The sequence below is a fragment of the Hyaloscypha bicolor genome (assembly GCF_002865645.1).
Source record: "Hyaloscypha bicolor E unplaced genomic scaffold K444scaffold_13, whole genome shotgun sequence".
NCBI lineage: Eukaryota > Fungi > Ascomycota > Leotiomycetes > Helotiales > Hyaloscyphaceae > Hyaloscypha > Hyaloscypha bicolor.
Window position 1 is genome coordinate 1,479,500 of NW_020194515.1, and position 16,192 is coordinate 1,495,691.

At 49.4% G+C, this 16,192-nt stretch overlaps 8 protein-coding genes across 8 annotated transcripts; 2 read left to right on the plus strand and 6 right to left on the minus strand.

Annotated features, from left to right (window-relative positions):
- Window positions 1–1,468: 1,468 nt before the first annotated feature.
- K444DRAFT_659000 (uncharacterized protein) lies at window positions 1,469–3,031 on the minus strand. The gene has a single exon (XM_024886318.1). The coding sequence runs from the start codon at window positions 2,762–2,764 to the stop codon at window positions 1,718–1,720; it is 1,047 nt and encodes a 348-aa protein (XP_024743658.1). The 5' UTR covers window positions 2,765–3,031; the 3' UTR covers window positions 1,469–1,717.
- Window positions 2,905–3,771, minus strand: K444DRAFT_698853 (uncharacterized protein; the record flags this gene model as incomplete). Its single annotated transcript, XM_024887961.1, has 2 exons — window positions 2,905–3,547; window positions 3,612–3,771. The coding sequence occupies 2 exons, from the start codon at window positions 3,769–3,771 to the stop codon at window positions 3,045–3,047; spliced, it is 663 nt and encodes a 220-aa protein (XP_024743659.1). The 3' UTR covers window positions 2,905–3,044.
- A 1,793-nt stretch (window positions 3,772–5,564) lies between these two features.
- On the plus strand, window positions 5,565–6,279 carry K444DRAFT_624239 (uncharacterized protein; the record flags this gene model as incomplete). Its single annotated transcript, XM_024882371.1, has 2 exons — window positions 5,565–5,751; window positions 5,861–6,279. The coding sequence occupies 2 exons, from the start codon at window positions 5,565–5,567 to the stop codon at window positions 6,277–6,279; spliced, it is 606 nt and encodes a 201-aa protein (XP_024743660.1).
- A 610-nt stretch (window positions 6,280–6,889) lies between these two features.
- K444DRAFT_607067 (uncharacterized protein) lies at window positions 6,890–7,594 on the minus strand. Its single transcript, XM_024879105.1, has one exon. It carries the CDS (start codon window positions 7,506–7,508, stop codon window positions 7,164–7,166), a length of 345 nt encoding a protein of 114 aa, XP_024743661.1. The 5' UTR covers window positions 7,509–7,594; the 3' UTR covers window positions 6,890–7,163.
- Window positions 7,595–8,963: 1,369 nt separating this feature from the next.
- Window positions 8,964–10,532, plus strand: K444DRAFT_698858 (uncharacterized protein; the record flags this gene model as incomplete). The annotated part of the gene is made up of 5 exons (XM_024887962.1): window positions 8,964–9,004; window positions 9,070–9,162; window positions 9,257–9,562; window positions 9,621–9,753; window positions 9,831–10,532. The coding sequence occupies 5 exons, from the start codon at window positions 8,964–8,966 to the stop codon at window positions 10,437–10,439; spliced, it is 1,182 nt and encodes a 393-aa protein (XP_024743662.1). The 3' UTR covers window positions 10,440–10,532.
- A 945-nt stretch (window positions 10,533–11,477) lies between these two features.
- On the minus strand, window positions 11,478–13,212 carry K444DRAFT_624242 (uncharacterized protein; the record flags this gene model as incomplete). The annotated part of the gene is made up of 3 exons (XM_024882372.1): window positions 11,478–12,313; window positions 12,374–12,760; window positions 12,816–13,212. The coding sequence occupies 3 exons, from the start codon at window positions 13,210–13,212 to the stop codon at window positions 11,478–11,480; spliced, it is 1,620 nt and encodes a 539-aa protein (XP_024743663.1).
- A 327-nt stretch (window positions 13,213–13,539) lies between these two features.
- Window positions 13,540–13,896, minus strand: K444DRAFT_624243 (uncharacterized protein; the record flags this gene model as incomplete). The annotated part of the gene is made up of 2 exons (XM_024882373.1): window positions 13,540–13,671; window positions 13,720–13,896. The coding sequence occupies 2 exons, from the start codon at window positions 13,894–13,896 to the stop codon at window positions 13,540–13,542; spliced, it is 309 nt and encodes a 102-aa protein (XP_024743664.1).
- A 497-nt stretch (window positions 13,897–14,393) lies between these two features.
- K444DRAFT_624244 (uncharacterized protein) lies at window positions 14,394–15,586 on the minus strand (the record flags this gene model as incomplete). The annotated part of the gene is made up of 3 exons (XM_024882374.1): window positions 14,394–14,501; window positions 14,552–15,456; window positions 15,502–15,586. 3 exons carry the CDS (start codon window positions 15,584–15,586, stop codon window positions 14,394–14,396), a joined length of 1,098 nt encoding a protein of 365 aa, XP_024743665.1.
- Window positions 15,587–16,192: the final 606 nt, after the last annotated feature.

Here is a 16,192-nt window from a genome sequence, read left to right on the forward strand (position 1 = left end):
AGAAGGCTGGCGGCTTTTGTAATGGGAATAGCTTCCTCACGTGAAGAGGCGTTGCCTTCGTGCTTTGTTTGTGCGAGGTGAGCAGTTGCTGAGAAGATCTGATGATGTTGGTGGAATTATCGGGCGATGTGTGGGGACTTTTCAGAAAACAACGCTCTTGATTTTCTGGTCTACAGTGTGTCCTTATTAAGCCACGCAAGATATTGCTGATAAACTCCATGCCATGCTGCAATTGCCTCCCATTTTCCTATCCCAGCATATCCACCCAAAGAAATCCATGCAGCAAGCAAAGAAAAGCAAATCCAGCGAAGTGTCCTTGGTAACAACCTTTTAGTACTGTACCAGGTCTCCATCATTACAACCACAATATCTCCCATCCCGAAACAGTCGTGACATCGTAACTCCTTTAAGTCTCCCAGCAGCCTATTCTTGCACTCAATGAGCACCCTCCATATGTGCGTCGCTCTCCTCTACCTCACCAATTTTTCTCTTCGCGGAAGAAGTGGCCTCCCTATCATTTTCGTCTGTCCACTCCATAATCTCCCACTCCACCTTGAATCTGCCATTGCCACTCTGTCTCGAGCCCCAACTTCTCCGCATATTGCCCAGTTTGCTGCCCTGTACCAAACTCTCGAACCATGGGAGGCCCTCCTTGGCATCATTGCTCCCGGTAAACGGAACGTTCTCAATCTTCTCGTTGTCATGTTCTGCGTCCTCAACAGCCTCCTTCGGCAGCAGATCCAGTTCTTCTAGATCCCGTAGATCTTCACCAGAGAGCGAGCCTAGCGTAAGAGAGATGTAGTCTGCCTCCGAAGGAGGCGATTCAGACCAATATGACAGTGGTGTTCCGCAGAAGCCGCAAAAGTGGCGCTTGCTGCTCTGTTCTTGGGGCGAGGTATACGCTCGACGAATCGTAGCATTCGTTTCGTCATCGAAGAAGGCAAAGGTCGTAGATTGGTACCAGGAGAGGGGAACTCGGAGCCAGGCGGAGATAGGGGTTGCCTGGGATCGGCCTATTGGGGATTCTTGTCAGCTTTGCATTGTGAAACGGGAGAAGGGGTAGCGCCTACGGTGAGAGTGGCTGTGGTCGAAGAAGACCTGTGGTCGTTCTGTCGCATCTTGGGGGATCTGGATGATGTAGCGGTTTCGTCCGCAAGAGCAGCCGCCTTGGAGGGGGCGTTCTCGACTCATGGTGAGATTAGACTGTTGGGGAAATGTCAGTGGCAACGAGATCGGACGGGTCGGGTTTGTAAAGGTTGGGAGATGCAGGAGGGGTATTTGTTGAAGGATTGAGAGAGGTTTCGGATGGGTTGACGGTGTGGTGTCGAGAGAATTGGAGAGTCAAAGAAATTTGATTGGTGAGGAGGAGGCTATCAACATCCCGCCCACCAGCGCCTTCCTCGCTTGCTGTTTGGTGGCCTGATCCGAGGCTGCAAACGACACTTCACTTCGAACATCACTGCGCGATCAATTTCAGTCATTGTCCGGGGGCTTTCCATCCATTGAAGCTTCTAAACCGGAGACATGAAGCCATTGTATCGTATTCCTACAAGACAATCCCAACTGCGGTCAGATCTAGAGACGCTGCTGGTGCCAGGTCAACCGACAGATGCCCAAGCAGAGAACCAAGGTCTTAATCTTCCACGTTCAACGTTCCCAATGCTTCCAGAGCAATGGATTCCAAACCTTCCACGATCCCCCAGATACTTCCGGCGCATCAAGATTTCTCAATGGGTTCAGAGAAGATCCGATCAGCAAGCCTACCGCGCGCGCTTTCGACAATCTCCTCCGTCAACTGCTCTACTCTCTGAATCGAGTTTTGGACAATCGAGCTACTTTCTGCGCCATCGCCATCCTTTTCGTACTCCTTCGTGATTGCCAATATCGTGCCCCCCGCCTCGGATCGTACTTGGAAAGATGGACGTGCCCCTCTGACAGACTGGACGACTCTAATTGTTACCTCGCAATCCTTCGCTCTTCGGAGACCACGAGGAACATCCGCAAACTCTCCAAGCTTTGTCCCGTAGAGCTCCTCAAATATGCTGGCCCATCGTTCACTGTCCAGGAATCCAGCAAGCAGAAGAGCTTCATCAGCCAATCCATCTCCTCTGTGAGCTGCTGAATCACCAAGTTTGACGTACTCAGTGTCAAGGTCTTCACCCAGATCCCGAGAAAGCTTCTCTCTGGCCTGTAACATGAAACGGGAGCGAGTAGCAACTGCTGTTTGGACCAGCGGTTCCTTCAGATCCCGTTCATCTTTGAGCCCCCAGATCCGACCTGTGAGCTTCTCTATTGTCGCCTTGCTATGTTCAAGCTGTTGTTCGGTCAATTTCGTGACCTGAAGCTGCTTCTCGAGTTGTTTACATTGCTTCCGCTTCTCATCGAGCGTGCCGAGGATCTCGTCCAGATGCTGAAAGTCTTCTGGACGGTTGTTTTCGAATTCCCTCAGTTCATTTTGTAATCGCTTGTTGGAACTTCTTTCGAGGTCGAGCTCTTTTTGAAGTAGCTCCTGGTCTTGAGAGAGTAGTTTGATTTCGGTGTGGGCTTCTCGGATGTCGTCTTTTAGTTCGGCATTATCGTCTTTGAGAGCGTTGATCTCTTTGGCCGCCTTGCTCTGTTGTTCCTTCGCCTTCCTCAATTCATCTTCAAGCGCTCGTACACGTTGTTGAAGGGCTGCTTCCGCTCCTGAAGCTCGGGAGAGGACTGTTGTTGCTTGCTCTATTGCTTTCTGGAGCGTGGAGATGGTATCTTGATAGTTCTCCATTTTCTCGATGTGACTTGGGAGAATTTGGGATGTCAGGAAAATTTTCTCTAGGGAGGCGTATTCGGCTTTGTTGACTGCGGGCCACTAGCCCCGACATTGATTAGAGCAGCGAGCGTCATATTTTGTTAGGGCTTTCACCGGGCTGAATATACTGCTTGTCCCAGAAGTTACACATACAGTGGCCTTAATGTCCCGGAGCTGCGTGGTTGAATCGCTTTTGCATTGTCCCAACTCCGCGCCATACAGTTGTGCTTTATTGTTCCAAAGCTCTATCATAAAATCAACGTTTTCTCTTCTCTAGCTCCTCACATCTCTTCTTGTAGTCATCCCTCGCATTTAGTGCCCGAGCCAAATCCTCCTGCAATCTGTCCCAATTATCTAGCTGCTTTATCCTGCCTTGGAAGTTATCGATTTGCTTCTGCAAGAATACCCTTTGCTTCTTCTCGGCTACCAAGTCCTTCTTCGCCTCTGTCAGCTCCTTCTCGACCGCCCCAAGTGTAGAAAGCTGCTTCTCCAGCCCCCCAATCTTCCTCTGTAGCTCCCCAACCGTAGCAGCCTTCTTCTTCAGAGCGTTCATTTCGACATTTCGCCTCTGGATATCTTTTTGGTTGGTTTCCGCCTTACTCTTCGCCACCTCCAGCTCCTTCTTGTGAGCAGCCTCCAAAGCCTCGATCTCCTCCTCGTGTGTATCGTTTAGCATTTCGACCACCCTATCGTGAAAGGCGTCGCTATCTTTAATCTGCTTTGTGAGGTCGGCATTGGCTTTTCTCAATGTCCAGAAGACTGTTGGTACAATGTCAGCACGTCGAGCCCCCATTGTTCGAGGCTTGAGTGGTACAATGCATACCCTCGCCATTGTCCCCTCCTTGGCTGGTACATTCAGTCTTCTTCTCCTCCTTGGCCTTGATGAGTTTAGTTCTGAGCTGGGCTGTGAGACCCTCGATTTGCTGCAAGAGCTCGAGGGTCCGGTCCTGGGCGGGACATTGATCTTGCTGTGGTGTAGCCATTGTACGCGAATGTCGTGGCCCCTTGTGTTTGTGTGTAGTATAGGAAGGCTGAAAGAGGGTTTCGGTGTAATGGTGGAAAGTGCTCCGTCATTCACGATGTCGGCGTGGTCTAACTATAATCCGTACCGTCATTGGTATCAGAAAAGCGGCGAGGAGTGAAGTTATACTGCTCGGTAGATCTTCGGGCTTCTCCGTCAACATCTGTATTGCTCAATGTTCTTGTTGTAGCTGCTACAATGAATTTTCACTCTGAAAGTTGTTGTTCCTTCTCTGTTGGTACAATGACCATTTTCAGCAGTCTCTATGTCACCAAGATTCGGGGGATGTTTAGTGCTTTGCTAATCATTGTTCTGAAACCAACCAGGACATCGATATCTGCTCTCAAGGCTCACCATCCTTGTCTCTTCCTGTCTACAAATATCTCTTTCCAATCAGACTGGAGCTCTTTAATTGTACCGCAAGTGGTTGGTACAATTATTAACAGCATATTAGAATTCAAGAGGTTGTTTCTATCAGACCAAAAGCTCTTTCAGTAATCATATGTCCGCACTTGTTACATGAATCGCTAGAGAGAGAATGCTTGCAAAAGAATGTTTATCAGACTACAAGTAAATCAATTCATTTGCTAAATGAAGCTCTTTTTCTTGTTATGACTGGTACTATAGGTCTTGCTTTGTACCTTAGTCTAAGTTAAAGCACGAGTTTGGCAACAGAATAAGCCATTTCTCCCTCTAGCAACCACCCCTCACTCTAAGGCTAAGCATGAGTAAACTGCACCGTAAACACTCGAGCCTCGGATTATCACAACAATTCTCCTCAAAACTGCTCCACCTTCTTTGGAGGGCGGAATATCAGCGCACGCATCATTCAAGTCACCCATGGTTACGGGGTTGCGCCCCTCCATGACCGATTCTGGGTGTGCTCCTATGTGTGAGACTGGGGTTGCGGGGTGAAAAGGCTACAAAGAAGCTTACCTAATTGAAGGCAACGTCAAATAGTGAGCAGGTCTTCTTGTTGACTGCAAACAGTGGGGTCGAGGCTGAATCTGCGGCTCGGCCCGCGCTAAGCGACTTGGAGTCAACATCACCTCGTGAGATTCAGGGGGCAGGATTAAACAAAGGCAAAATCTGATGTAGCCTGGGTCAATGAAAGACTTCTAAAGCATAAGGTACTTAGCTTTGGTCAATGAAGTCTTAATCCCAATTTGTGGCGCTATTGGTCTTACAATATTTTGCACTGTGATGTGCCCGGTATAAAGTCTTCTCGAGGAGATACCACCAATATGGAAAGGCTAAATTTCATGCGAAAGCATTGACAAGTGGAGGAGATAGAAAAGAAGTCCGCTAAATTCAGATGGACCCCAGGTTGAACAGTAGAAAGAAATTGACCCCTTTGGGAAACCTTCAACATACGTCTGTACACATCTGTATTTATGCTCGTAGCATTCTATAAAATTGCCATCACGAGTGAAACGCTTGGTACATTCAATCAACTCAGCTACAGCAAAAATACAATAAACGCCCCGAGTGTTGCCGGAAATTGCTCTGGGAGATGTCCTGCTCGGGAAATACCACATTCACCTCGCTGTCCCATTGCCGAGGAGGTTGTTTGAATGGCTCCGCCTCTGCTCTGACACGCGGTGACGTGCTTTATGAGTCATAGACCAGGAGCTCCACGCTCGATAAAAAATCGCCTACGAAAGGCGTCTTAAAAATCCTTCGGTCTTGCGTGATCTTCCTCTTCCATCAACAACAAACATCAGACGGGCTGCAACAGCAACCACAACCGCCAAGATGGCACTCTACTCTTGTCTTTTGTCTGGCATCAAGGAGTATGCCAAGACCCATGTCCGAACCGAACCTCCGAATCATGCGGAGCTTGGCGCCCTGGTCTACTCGGGCAATGTGGACAGCAAGCACGACGACTTCAAGACGGTCGCCTTGCAGTGCATGGCACAGGCTGGCGTAGTCATTCCTCTGGGTCAGTAAGGTGCCTTCGTCGAATTATGGGCAGATGTTGCCACCTTCCGCTCTTTCTGTAAGCCCCATTCGATGCTCGTGTCCGCGATCTCAGAGCCTGACATCCGTAGGGTATCCAGGAGAGTTCGCTGTAACCTTTCCTCACGTCGCGGTGCAAGCGGAGGCGCTTCTTAGGGGACACCCTCTTCCCCCCTTCCCACGACCCATTCCGGCTCAGACTGCAGCTGCGTCTCAGCCCTCTCCTCCTCCTACATCGACCCCTCAGCCACCTGTCGGAACCGTCTCGAACACGACCGGGCCTCCTCCTGCTCCTATTAAGGAGGTCCCCAAGAGCGAGGCGACTTCGCATCCTCAACTGCGTCCACAGCAGTCTTCTGGCGGCACACCCTCAGGCCCCAAATTCGCATGGAGCGGAGGAGGTGAGGGGGTTGAATACAAGCTCGGCCCTGAAGCCGTTGAGTTGCTGCTTGCACGTGGGATGCTACTGCACAAGGTAGAGAAGGACGGAGAGGAGGAGAACCTAGGATAATGCAGCGGAAGATAAGGTTGGAAGCAGGGAGTATGAGAGGAAGGATAGAGGAGAAAGGGACTGCTTTCTGTGTAAACAATCAACAAGCCTTTATTGTCAATAGCCTGAAACGTGCTCTGCTTCTCTCAATCTCTTCTCTGCTAGCTAATCCCTGAAATCCCGATTTCAGCTCATCCTTGTTGCTTTCTGTTCTACCGCGATGTTGAAGGATAATTTATTCACCAAACAAACACTTCTTTTACCTTGTATCCTCCGCTAATTCAAGCTTAAGGTATGCTCCCACTAGTAAAAGCAGATGTTATTCAAGTTCACTCTCTGGCTGTAACCGGCGTGGCAAAGGCAAGAAAAATTTTAACGACCTGGCGGCTAAATGCCGTACCATCACTAAAGATTAAACAAGAACCACAATTGGCCATATATTAGTTGATGATCTTTTGGGTAACTATTTACCTCATGGGTATCCTGTCCAGGAAATCTTGACGAAAGGGCTGCTAATGGAACATCTTTTAAATACTCGACTATATAGGATGGAAACATAACCTTGGATAGCGGATAAAGGAAGCAACTGACGCGGGGCTAAGAGAGGTCACTTTTGGAAAGCATAGTTTTTGCAGTCATTCGGTTTATATTGGGGAGACTACTTTTTCTGAAAACTTCACTCATGTCCCTCGCCTCCAGTCTACCCAGAAATCCATGATAGACACGTTGTTGGCCAGAGAAATGCGCATCGCACAACTCAAGTAACAAATACAGCAGTAAAGATCGTATCGAGTTGGACGTCCGTTGTCATTGCTGCGGCTATGGTACCATATGCTGCTTATAGAGCGCCAAGGGATGAGATATGTCGATTTATCCCCCCTTGGCTCTCCACTCCAAGCTCACGCTCAAATAATGCCGCAAGCAGGACCGGATCCAATGGCGTTACTACCCCCTTGACTGTTGAACGCGGGGTAGCAGATATTCAATGAGCTGGCGCTGTTACACGTGGTTTGGTCGCCAGCGCAGGCGTTGCGGCTGTAAGTTGTGACGGCCTGGTCGATGCCTCCGGCCGTGACAATCATGTAGGATTGAAAGCCGCCGACGGGGGCGCAAGTGTTGTCCCAGACGTTGCGGTTCCCTGCTGGAGTTTTGCAGTTGCGATCGCTGAACAGGTTCAGGACTGCGGCATTGGTGGAGGAGGAGAGGAATGCTGCCACTAGGGCGATGAGTGTTGTCTTTCCGGTAAGCATGATGGGTTTTGGCACTGCTCCTATTGCTGAAATGTAGAGTTGGTAGATGTGTAGCAGAATGTTATATTGAAAAAAATTGGTTGACTGACTTGATTCTGATGTCGAACAAGAGAGTGTTCGACATGAGATATATATACTTAATTTTGGGTTCTACCAAGCCAGATGAATTCGTACTTCGGAAACCCGAAGGACCCGAAATCCTCGAACAAATATTACCGACTGTGACTCCTCCCTTTCTTCCTAGACCGTCAAGATCACCCTTTCTTACTCCACCTGCATGTATGCCATTAACTGCTCACCTCCCCGGGCCTCCACATGGCCGAAATCCATTCGTTCTAGCACCGCCGATCCTCGAAGGATCGGGTAATATCTCAGCAACCTCCGTTAATGCCTTTACAACTTACAGGCTTCACATGTTAAAGGTTGCGGGGTTGTGAGGCGTAAGCATGCGGCTGGGAGAGAGGTCTTACCGTGTTGCTCGAGTAGTGAAACGTCGCTCTCGTGTTAACAAGCTCACATAAGCCTTTCAAGTTTGTCCTACAGTAATAATTCTGCTACGTCTTGTACTACCTCTTGTGTCGTATAATTGATGTTGTTTGGTTGGTTGATAATCTCACATAAGCCTCTCAAGTGTATGCTACAGTAATAATTTTGCTACGCCTTGTACTACCTCTTGTGCCGCAGGGCCGATTGATGGATTTTTGGGTATCTCGTAAGCTTTTATCGGTCGGTAATAACCTTCTTCACTTCGTTTTTGATCTCTGCAACACGTCTTTGGAGCGCATATTGGGCTGAGGAAGATTCGAGGAGCGCAGTCGCTGCTTTGTATAAGTATTGGTTCACCGCGTCGTTAATCCAAACTTGACTATATAAATAGTTTCTTCTAAGTATGTCCATACTTGAAATTTTGAAAAGGACTGCTTGGGCAATGTCCATTGTTCTGGAATCAACAGGACATCGATATCTGTTCTCAAGGTTGGTTATCCTCGTCTTTTTCTTTCTAGTAATATCTCTTTCCAAGCAGACTAGAGCTCTTTAATTCTACCGCAAGTGGTTGGTACAATTATTAAGTATATGAGAGTTCAAGAAGTTGTTCCTGCAGATTCAAGCTTCTAGTAGAGCTGTCTTTGTTGTCCTCATGGCGAAATCTTTCAGTCGCTACACACCTAAACTTCGGTGCTATCGTCTAGTGAAATCTATATTATATAGAAGCTCGATCTGGAACCAACAACATGAATGAAATGCATGAGGAGGATCGCAATTTCCGCCTTCACTCGGTTATTCTCTCACTTCAACTCCAATACCGTACACATCCTAATCGTTAATTTAGTCCAACGCTAATACTCAGAGACGTGAAATTGTGTAATTAAAGTATTGTACTCTTGGCAATTGCCTGAGGCAATCTTATCTGGTGCCACGGGCTTCACCATATCGTTCCACCATTTCCATGCTCCCATGATTCCGACCGTCCCGTCATTCCTATCCTTCCAGATACCGTCCGTTCCTTGAATAGCCCCCAACTACAAATACACAATACAGGCTTTTTGAAATAATGAGGAAGAGGGTTGAAGGTCCATCGGAAGCCTTTTAGGGAAGGAAGTTGGAGAGGAGCTATATTAGAAGCTGTCTCAGGAAATGAGATCGGTGATAAGAGGTTAGCAATCTTCGCAAAACAGAGTCAGAGCCAACCTCCGTCTTGTACCAAAGCATGAAGACGCCAGCCAGAAGTTGACTGCTACTGTTAGTAGACTTGAGTTTGAAAAGGGCCAGCTAGTGGCTAGCAATGAACAGCTGGACAGGGATAAGAAGCAGCTCGATGCCGATAAACAACCCCGAGGCTCTACCATCACCGACCTTAAGCGGGACTCCCAGGAGCTGAAAAAGGCTAAGCAGTCTCTTGAAGACGACAAGCTATGTCTTTGGAGCAAGATTGATGTGCTTGACAAGACGATTTCTGAGCTTCAACAGCGCAACAACGAACTCGAAACGGACGTTGCTAACGGAAAGTCAACCTCGAGACTGCCGAGGATGCGCTCGCAGCAGCTGGCAAAGAGGTGCAAGATGAAAGATCTGCAAAAGAGGGCTTCAAGGCACAGCTGTCTGAGGCCGAAGACAACCACCGCAAATCTATGGAGGAGATCACCCGCAGAAAGATATCCTGTCAAGAGAGCGCCAGGAATTCAAGGACGAACTCGCTCGTCAAGATACCAGCTACGCATCTTTGAGTCGGGCCTACCAGGCTAGAGTGAGCGAGATGGCCAAGGTCACTCAGGAGTTGGATCGCCAAGACCCAAGCTACGCATCTTTGAGCAAGCTTACCAGGCTAAAGCGAGCGAGCTGTCTAAGGTCACTCAGGAGCTCGACAAGACCAAGGACGCAGAAAGCAAGGGCGATCTTACAGGTGGTATGTTGACGGGCCGCGCTTGGAGGGTGATAGGAGAAATCCTGGCCGAAACATCCCACTTACCGGCGGAAAACGAGGATACCTGGTCTCGAATGGCCCGTATCTTGCTGGACTCACCACTTCCTGCACGGGCAGCGCTAGCCGTCAAGGACAACAACTTCTTGAGCCTCACTATTCGACTCCCGGGCTATTCACTCGACGCAGACTCTGTTCGGCGCCTGGAAGGCACTTCATTGCGGATCCTGGCCATAGAAGTCTTTGTCTACGTTCAGGATAAGAAGGCCGCCACGCCAGAGTGCCTCGAAGTCCTTGCTGCTATCACAGACAGATCCTCCTCCTGTGATGACAACGTCGTCGCTTACCTCATCCGAGAATGCTCGACGTGGTTCTACCAAACAACAAGCAGTACCTTGTCGACCGCAGTTGGCATATTCGCATTCTCTCTACGCCAGCTGATGGGCACGATGGAAGCCTGGTTCCCAGGATCGCAGGATGCGGGCATCATGGACAAGATCGACCGCTTGTGATCCTCAAAAACTTCTTCGAACCCACTGCTTCGGGCCCTTACCTTCAGCTGGAGAAGGGATAATCCCCTCGAGGACATCAAAGCATCATTGAACGAGGACTTCGCACTCTTTGGGGATACCGCACTCGTTACTATGCCCAGTAGCGAGTGGATCATCTGCATTCGCCCGCCTCACCAGGTGACGGCTATAGCAGAATTCATCTTTGAAGAAGTCGACTCTTTCGATCTCGTTCATGTCGAGTATGAGGTTTTGCCATCTGGGGTGATTCCTTCTATCCTGTTCATGGCAGATACTGAGTCCGCGCAGGAATGGATGCGGCGCACTCTCACCTACACTCAAGATATTGGCTAAGTGGCGAAGGATATACTGGCTAGAGCAAAAGCGGGAGAGGATATCTTAGGCTGAGGGCTTGCTCAGGTCTGGTTGTGGCTGGCCGGTGGATCTCTCAAATGTGAGAATTGTATCTCTGTCCCGCTCCTGGTGGAGTGGCACCTTTCTCGAAGCCCGGCATGGGTATTCGTGCTATAGGAGTAGTCCCATGTTATAGATGATAGGAATAGGAATAGATCTACTCTACCTTCATGTTGCTGCAATTATGCCAGCGGGAGTGATGTGTCACGGAGGATAAATGCATATTGGTTATTCGTAAAGCTTTCGACTTCTACTATCCTCGTCTTTGTCTGTTATAACCGCCCAACAGAAGCGTCAAGAAATGAAATTCTATTGCCCTCTCCCATCCAAACGATCCATCAAGGGCTTGAGCAGGACAAGACTGCAGACAGAACTGGCTCCTGGGGGACACAACACTCCATATATAAACCACATACAAGAACACGCCTGTCCAGCCTCCAGCCGGCCAGATATAGGAAGATGAATTTTTCCTATTTTAGCTTCATTCATCCCAGCTCACCACCGACTTAATGATTGGGACGAATTACTGACATCCACCCCGAAACATCAAAGAAGCTCCACCGGGAGCGTCGACAAGAAATCACCCTAAACTACAAAGGAAACATAAAAAAAATAACCTATCCATCTCTAATCTACCTCTTCGATGTACCCCTCAAGTTCCTCTTCAACATGGTGCTGTTCAGCCTTCTGAGGCCGAGGTCGAAGCTGCAGTTGAGGTTGCGGTTGAGGTTGCGGTTGAGGCTGCGGTTGAGGTTGAGATTTGGATCGAGATTTAGCTTCCATGATTTCGCGCTTTTTCTCTATCCACCACAGCCCTTGAACGCAGGTGGGGAACTGATGACCGGGAACGTCGCAGGTCCTACAGTTTTCTTTGCATTCCCACCACCAGTGGCCTGGGCGAGCGCAGACATCACACTTTCCAGGTTGATAGCCTTGGAGATATGGCTTCGGATCTGGGCAAGTGAAAGAATCGAATGTGCCATGAGGTGGTCCGACATATTTTGCCCATAGTCTGGTCTCTATTGCGTATTGTTGCTCCCAGGGGCTATCATTTGGATGGCGCTGGAGCTCGGCCGTCCTAGCCTCCTGGTAGGCCGCAACGAAACCTTTGCTCGACTGGTGGCGCTGTTCGTAGTATGGGATGGCCTTCTGGTAGACTACCGCAATCTGTGACGCATAGAAAGCGCGATTGTTGTGGTACCCAGGGACAAATTCGACGGGCATTGTCGTTGATTTACCCGACTCCTGGGGCCAGCGCAAAAGAGCAACTCCACCGAACAACGACTTCTTCTTGGCAGGAGGTGCTGAGCCGCTGGAGGGAGTTGCAGCGCCTCGAGAGGCCGATGCCAGGCCAACCTGGGGTGCGCTCACAGAGGTCGAGGCAAGCGGGACGTCAGCACCGCCGGGAGAAGAGCTGGCAGGAGTCTTCTTGACCGGGGGAGAGTACTTGACCAAGGCTGTGCCTGTACAAATTCGTAATTAGGATTGATTATGGTAGATACTAAGGTGGATGTGGAACTTACTGACTTGCTCCTCTTGGTGGCCCTCCTCTACCTCTGGGGGTGAAGCGACGGGAGCGATTGTCTCTTCGACTTTGGCGGTTGGAGTGGAGTCCGCTGAAGGAGTTACCGGAGCCTCTTCAGGAGCAGGAGGGTCTGCACGAGGAGAGGTTGCCGAGAAGGCGGCACCCGTCCCTTGAGATTGAACCTGAGAAGTGGTGTAGACACTGACGGAAGTAGGAGAAGATGTAATGTGAGTGTGGCTGTCCTCTGCATGTTCCGCGGGATCAAAGTCATCACCCCACTTCTCGCCCTTCTTCGGTCCGAATCTGTCGTTAAGTTCGTCTGGCAAGGATCGTATGTGACCAAACGTGCTTCGAGAAGACGACGTCTCCTTGACAGTCTCATCAACTGCTGTGTTTCATTAGCTGGATGACTATTGGGAATGAGAAAGATCAGAACTTACTTTCTCGAGGTCTGTTATTGTCCAGCTCCGCTTGGAAGGCTGGATTGATCTTGCCGAACTTGAATTGTCCCATGCCAGGGACTGTAGGAGGAGTCGAAGGTGAAGAGGATTGAGAGGAAGATCCTTCCGTCTGTGCTGGATGCGGTTTAGGGAGGTTTGAAGGGGTCGTGGAGAAATCTGTGCCAGATTTGGCATGTAGATCAGTAGTTTTGAATGATCCGGACCACGTCCTCTTCCGTGGTTGTCCTGACTCGGGGAGGAGAGCGGCTCCCGGGGTGTGTAGGTGAGACTCAGAGGACGGTTCGGGTTCGACCTTGGGAGCCGCAGGACCCACGTCCAAGGCTTCCTCGTTGTCTGCCTTGCGGCGCTTTTCTCGTTGCTGACTCGGAGATACCATTGTATCTGTCGAGTGACGTGATGTTGTTCCTGTTTCTGTTGTTGTTGCTGTTGTCGAAAATTTTCAATACGCAGAGGTGTTCTGACCGAGAGTCGCTAAAAATTCACTTCAAAGGCAAAACAGTCCAATGCTAATACTCAGCGATGTGAAATTCTTTAATTGAAGTATGATAGTACTATTGTAACATCTGCCATCTCGCCGTGTCCAGCTTCATCTCAGCCTCTCTGCGTGCCTCCGTGCTCACCGGTATCAATTCGGAGCAGTATGTTGACGAAGTCAAGCAATCAATACCGCAGTCCTCAACGCCAGCCGCCATTCAATATCCTCCTATTCTCTGCGAGGGTTAGTAGGGATGAACCAGTCATCTCGCTGTCCAGTCTCTTGTCGTTTGTGAGGAGGAGGATGAGGTGGATTGGTAGGGGATGGATCAGTCATTTCGCTGTTCCCAGTCTCCTGTCGCTTGTGAGGAGGAGTTGCGACGCTGTCTTCTTATTCCCTAGTGCTCACTGCTCGGAGATGCCTTGCTCCGTCTGAGCCTCTCTTGGTGCCCCTTGCCACATCTTCAATGCTTGATTCGGCAGATTGAGCTGTAGCCGGCGGAACTGAGTAGAAGCAGTATTGTCTGGGCTTGCGTTGATGTTGCTCGATCTCAACGTCCGCGAGATCTTCCAGTATTGCTTGCATGGCTGGTATTGGTTTGACGCTGCTCGATGGTTTCTCCGGAGCTTTAAGTAGAACACCTCTGTGTTCTCGTGCTAGTGCGCTTAGTGGACCGCTCAGCGTCCAAGCTCTTCGGTATAACCGCGGCTAACTTTAATATTACTGTGTCGAAGAGGAAGAAGGAAGAAGGAAGAAGATATTTTCTTGCTTGTTCCTGCTTTTATGGTTGTGGGCAATGAGCGCCGTTCAGGGATTCGCTTTCCACATTCACTTTTTGGCTAAGGTAATGAGAAGGAAGCATGTTCCATTTGGTATAATCACTCTTTACTCTCTACGATCAATCTTTGAGTGCCAGTTGCCCTCCACGCCAAGCTACCCATGTCTCTCTGCTCTTCTGTTAGCAGCTGGAATTCTGGACTCAACTCAATGACATTGGTCTTCTCCATCTTTATAATTCGCAAATGAAGATCTTCAAACGTGTACTCTGCAAGCCCCTTCATTACCGCATAATCTCCGAGAAATCAACGAGCTGGAGCGTAATCAAAATCGTCATCCTCATCATTGCTGTCTTCGTCGCCATATGCATCCGAATCTCCCTTGCCGGAGTCGCTCTCAGAATAAGCAGAAGCCTACATCAAATCAGCATCTTCCTCTGTCAGAAAGGGAGACCTCAACTTACAGAGCGTATCTTTTTGCGGCGTGGCCCAGTCTTCACATCAAGCCTCACAATTTCAGCAGTCAATTCCTCAAGTCTCTTCAACCAGCGCTTATTATTGTGATTCTCTTCCCATGCTGTGATACTGGGGCTCTTGGTTTGAGCGTCATAAAGGTTCTCGAGAAGTTGGTGATGGTCCCTCCGCAAAGCGGCAGATTCTTTGAGTTTGTTATTTATTTTGACCGTCGTGATGGTTGCTTCGCAATCCAGCATCCGCCTCAACATCTTGATCTCGTTCTGGTTGAGGTATTCAGCTGGTTCGCAATGATAGAGATCCTTGAAGACTTGCCCCAGTACGTGGCCTTTCGTGACCAAGTACGCCTTGAACATTGCCGCGTCTGCAATGCCATTCCCTCCATGTGCAGCCACATTTCCGTTCTTGATGACGATTGCATCTTGGTCCGAGATGCGGTGTCTATGAATGGTACGTCGAGCGTGTTGCAAGAACCGAAGTCGCGTTGCTACACCAATATCGACCGGTGGGTTCAGAAGCTCGGCTCTCTGGTTCAACGCCTTGATGTCCTTCTGTAACATCGAGTTCTTTCGAGATTCCCTGCCCAGCTCAACCTTTGCTGTGGTAACGGTCGACTTCAGGTTCTCGGCTTCTTTCTTCGCTTCTGTAAGCTCCCCTTTCAGCTCCCTATTGTACTTCTCCAGGCTGGAACAATTGGCATTTGCTGCCTCAATCATTTCTTTGAGATCACTCCTGCAGAACCCTAGCCAGGCAATCTCCGCTTGAGCTGACTCCAGCTCCCTTGTCTTTTCCGCAAGTTGCTCCTGTAGAGACCTGCATAGCTTTTCTAGCTGATTTCTCGACGTCCTTTCTGCGGCTGCGACGGTGGTAGAGAGGTGATCGGATAGCTTTAACCCTGTACTCATGAGCACTAGTCTCCCAAACTCTTGCCCCTACCTACCTCTACTCAGGTTATCTCCCAGCTGGTCGTCCTCGCCAACAAGGGCCAGCTGGAACTGATTATCTCCGGCCGTTCTCGTGGCCATCGTTGTTCGGCAACTGTAGATGCTGAAAGTAGGGTTGACGCTGAAGGTGGTGGTTCGCGTCGGGCTTATTTACTTTCGCCACGTGCCCCAAGCCCACAATTCTTATCAATTATTGATAATGTATTCTGCCAAGCGGAAACCGGAAATGCTGCTCAAATAAAGACCCTGGTGGTATCACGGCAGAAAAGACCGCGAACAAAAGTCAACAAAGCCGAGGTGAAAGTTCCGGGAGCGTCGAACCCCACAACTGGACTTCGCCTTCTCCCTTGAGCATTACAGATGCCTCCTTTTGGACTAGTGCTGCAGGAGGGGTTTGAACAATTAGAGTCGATTGGTACGAGGCTCGAAACGGGCGCGCTCCTTTAATCAGTAAACGCTAAAGCAGGAGCTTACAAGTTACAGAATTGAATCTATGCAATATTTCAAAGTCAAGAAGTACATTTACCTCCGCTTCTCCCAGTCCTTCAGGTCTACATACCTTTCCAACGTCGACGTCTATCTCGGTGCAAATTGTAGACGAGGCCGAACAAGAACCTCAAGTACGCCTTATCAAGACTCTTGAAGAACGATGCACATCTCTCGAAGGCCAACTCAACAAAGAAACCC

Excerpts from the sequence above, each read along its gene's own strand:
- K444DRAFT_659000 (XM_024886318.1), bottom strand. The coding sequence starts at position 2,764 with ATGGAGAACTATCAAGATACCATCTCCACGCTCCAGAAAGCAATAGAG.
- K444DRAFT_607067 (XM_024879105.1), bottom strand. The coding sequence starts at position 7,508 with ATGCTTACCGGAAAGACAACACTCATCGCCCTAGTGGCAGCATTCCTC.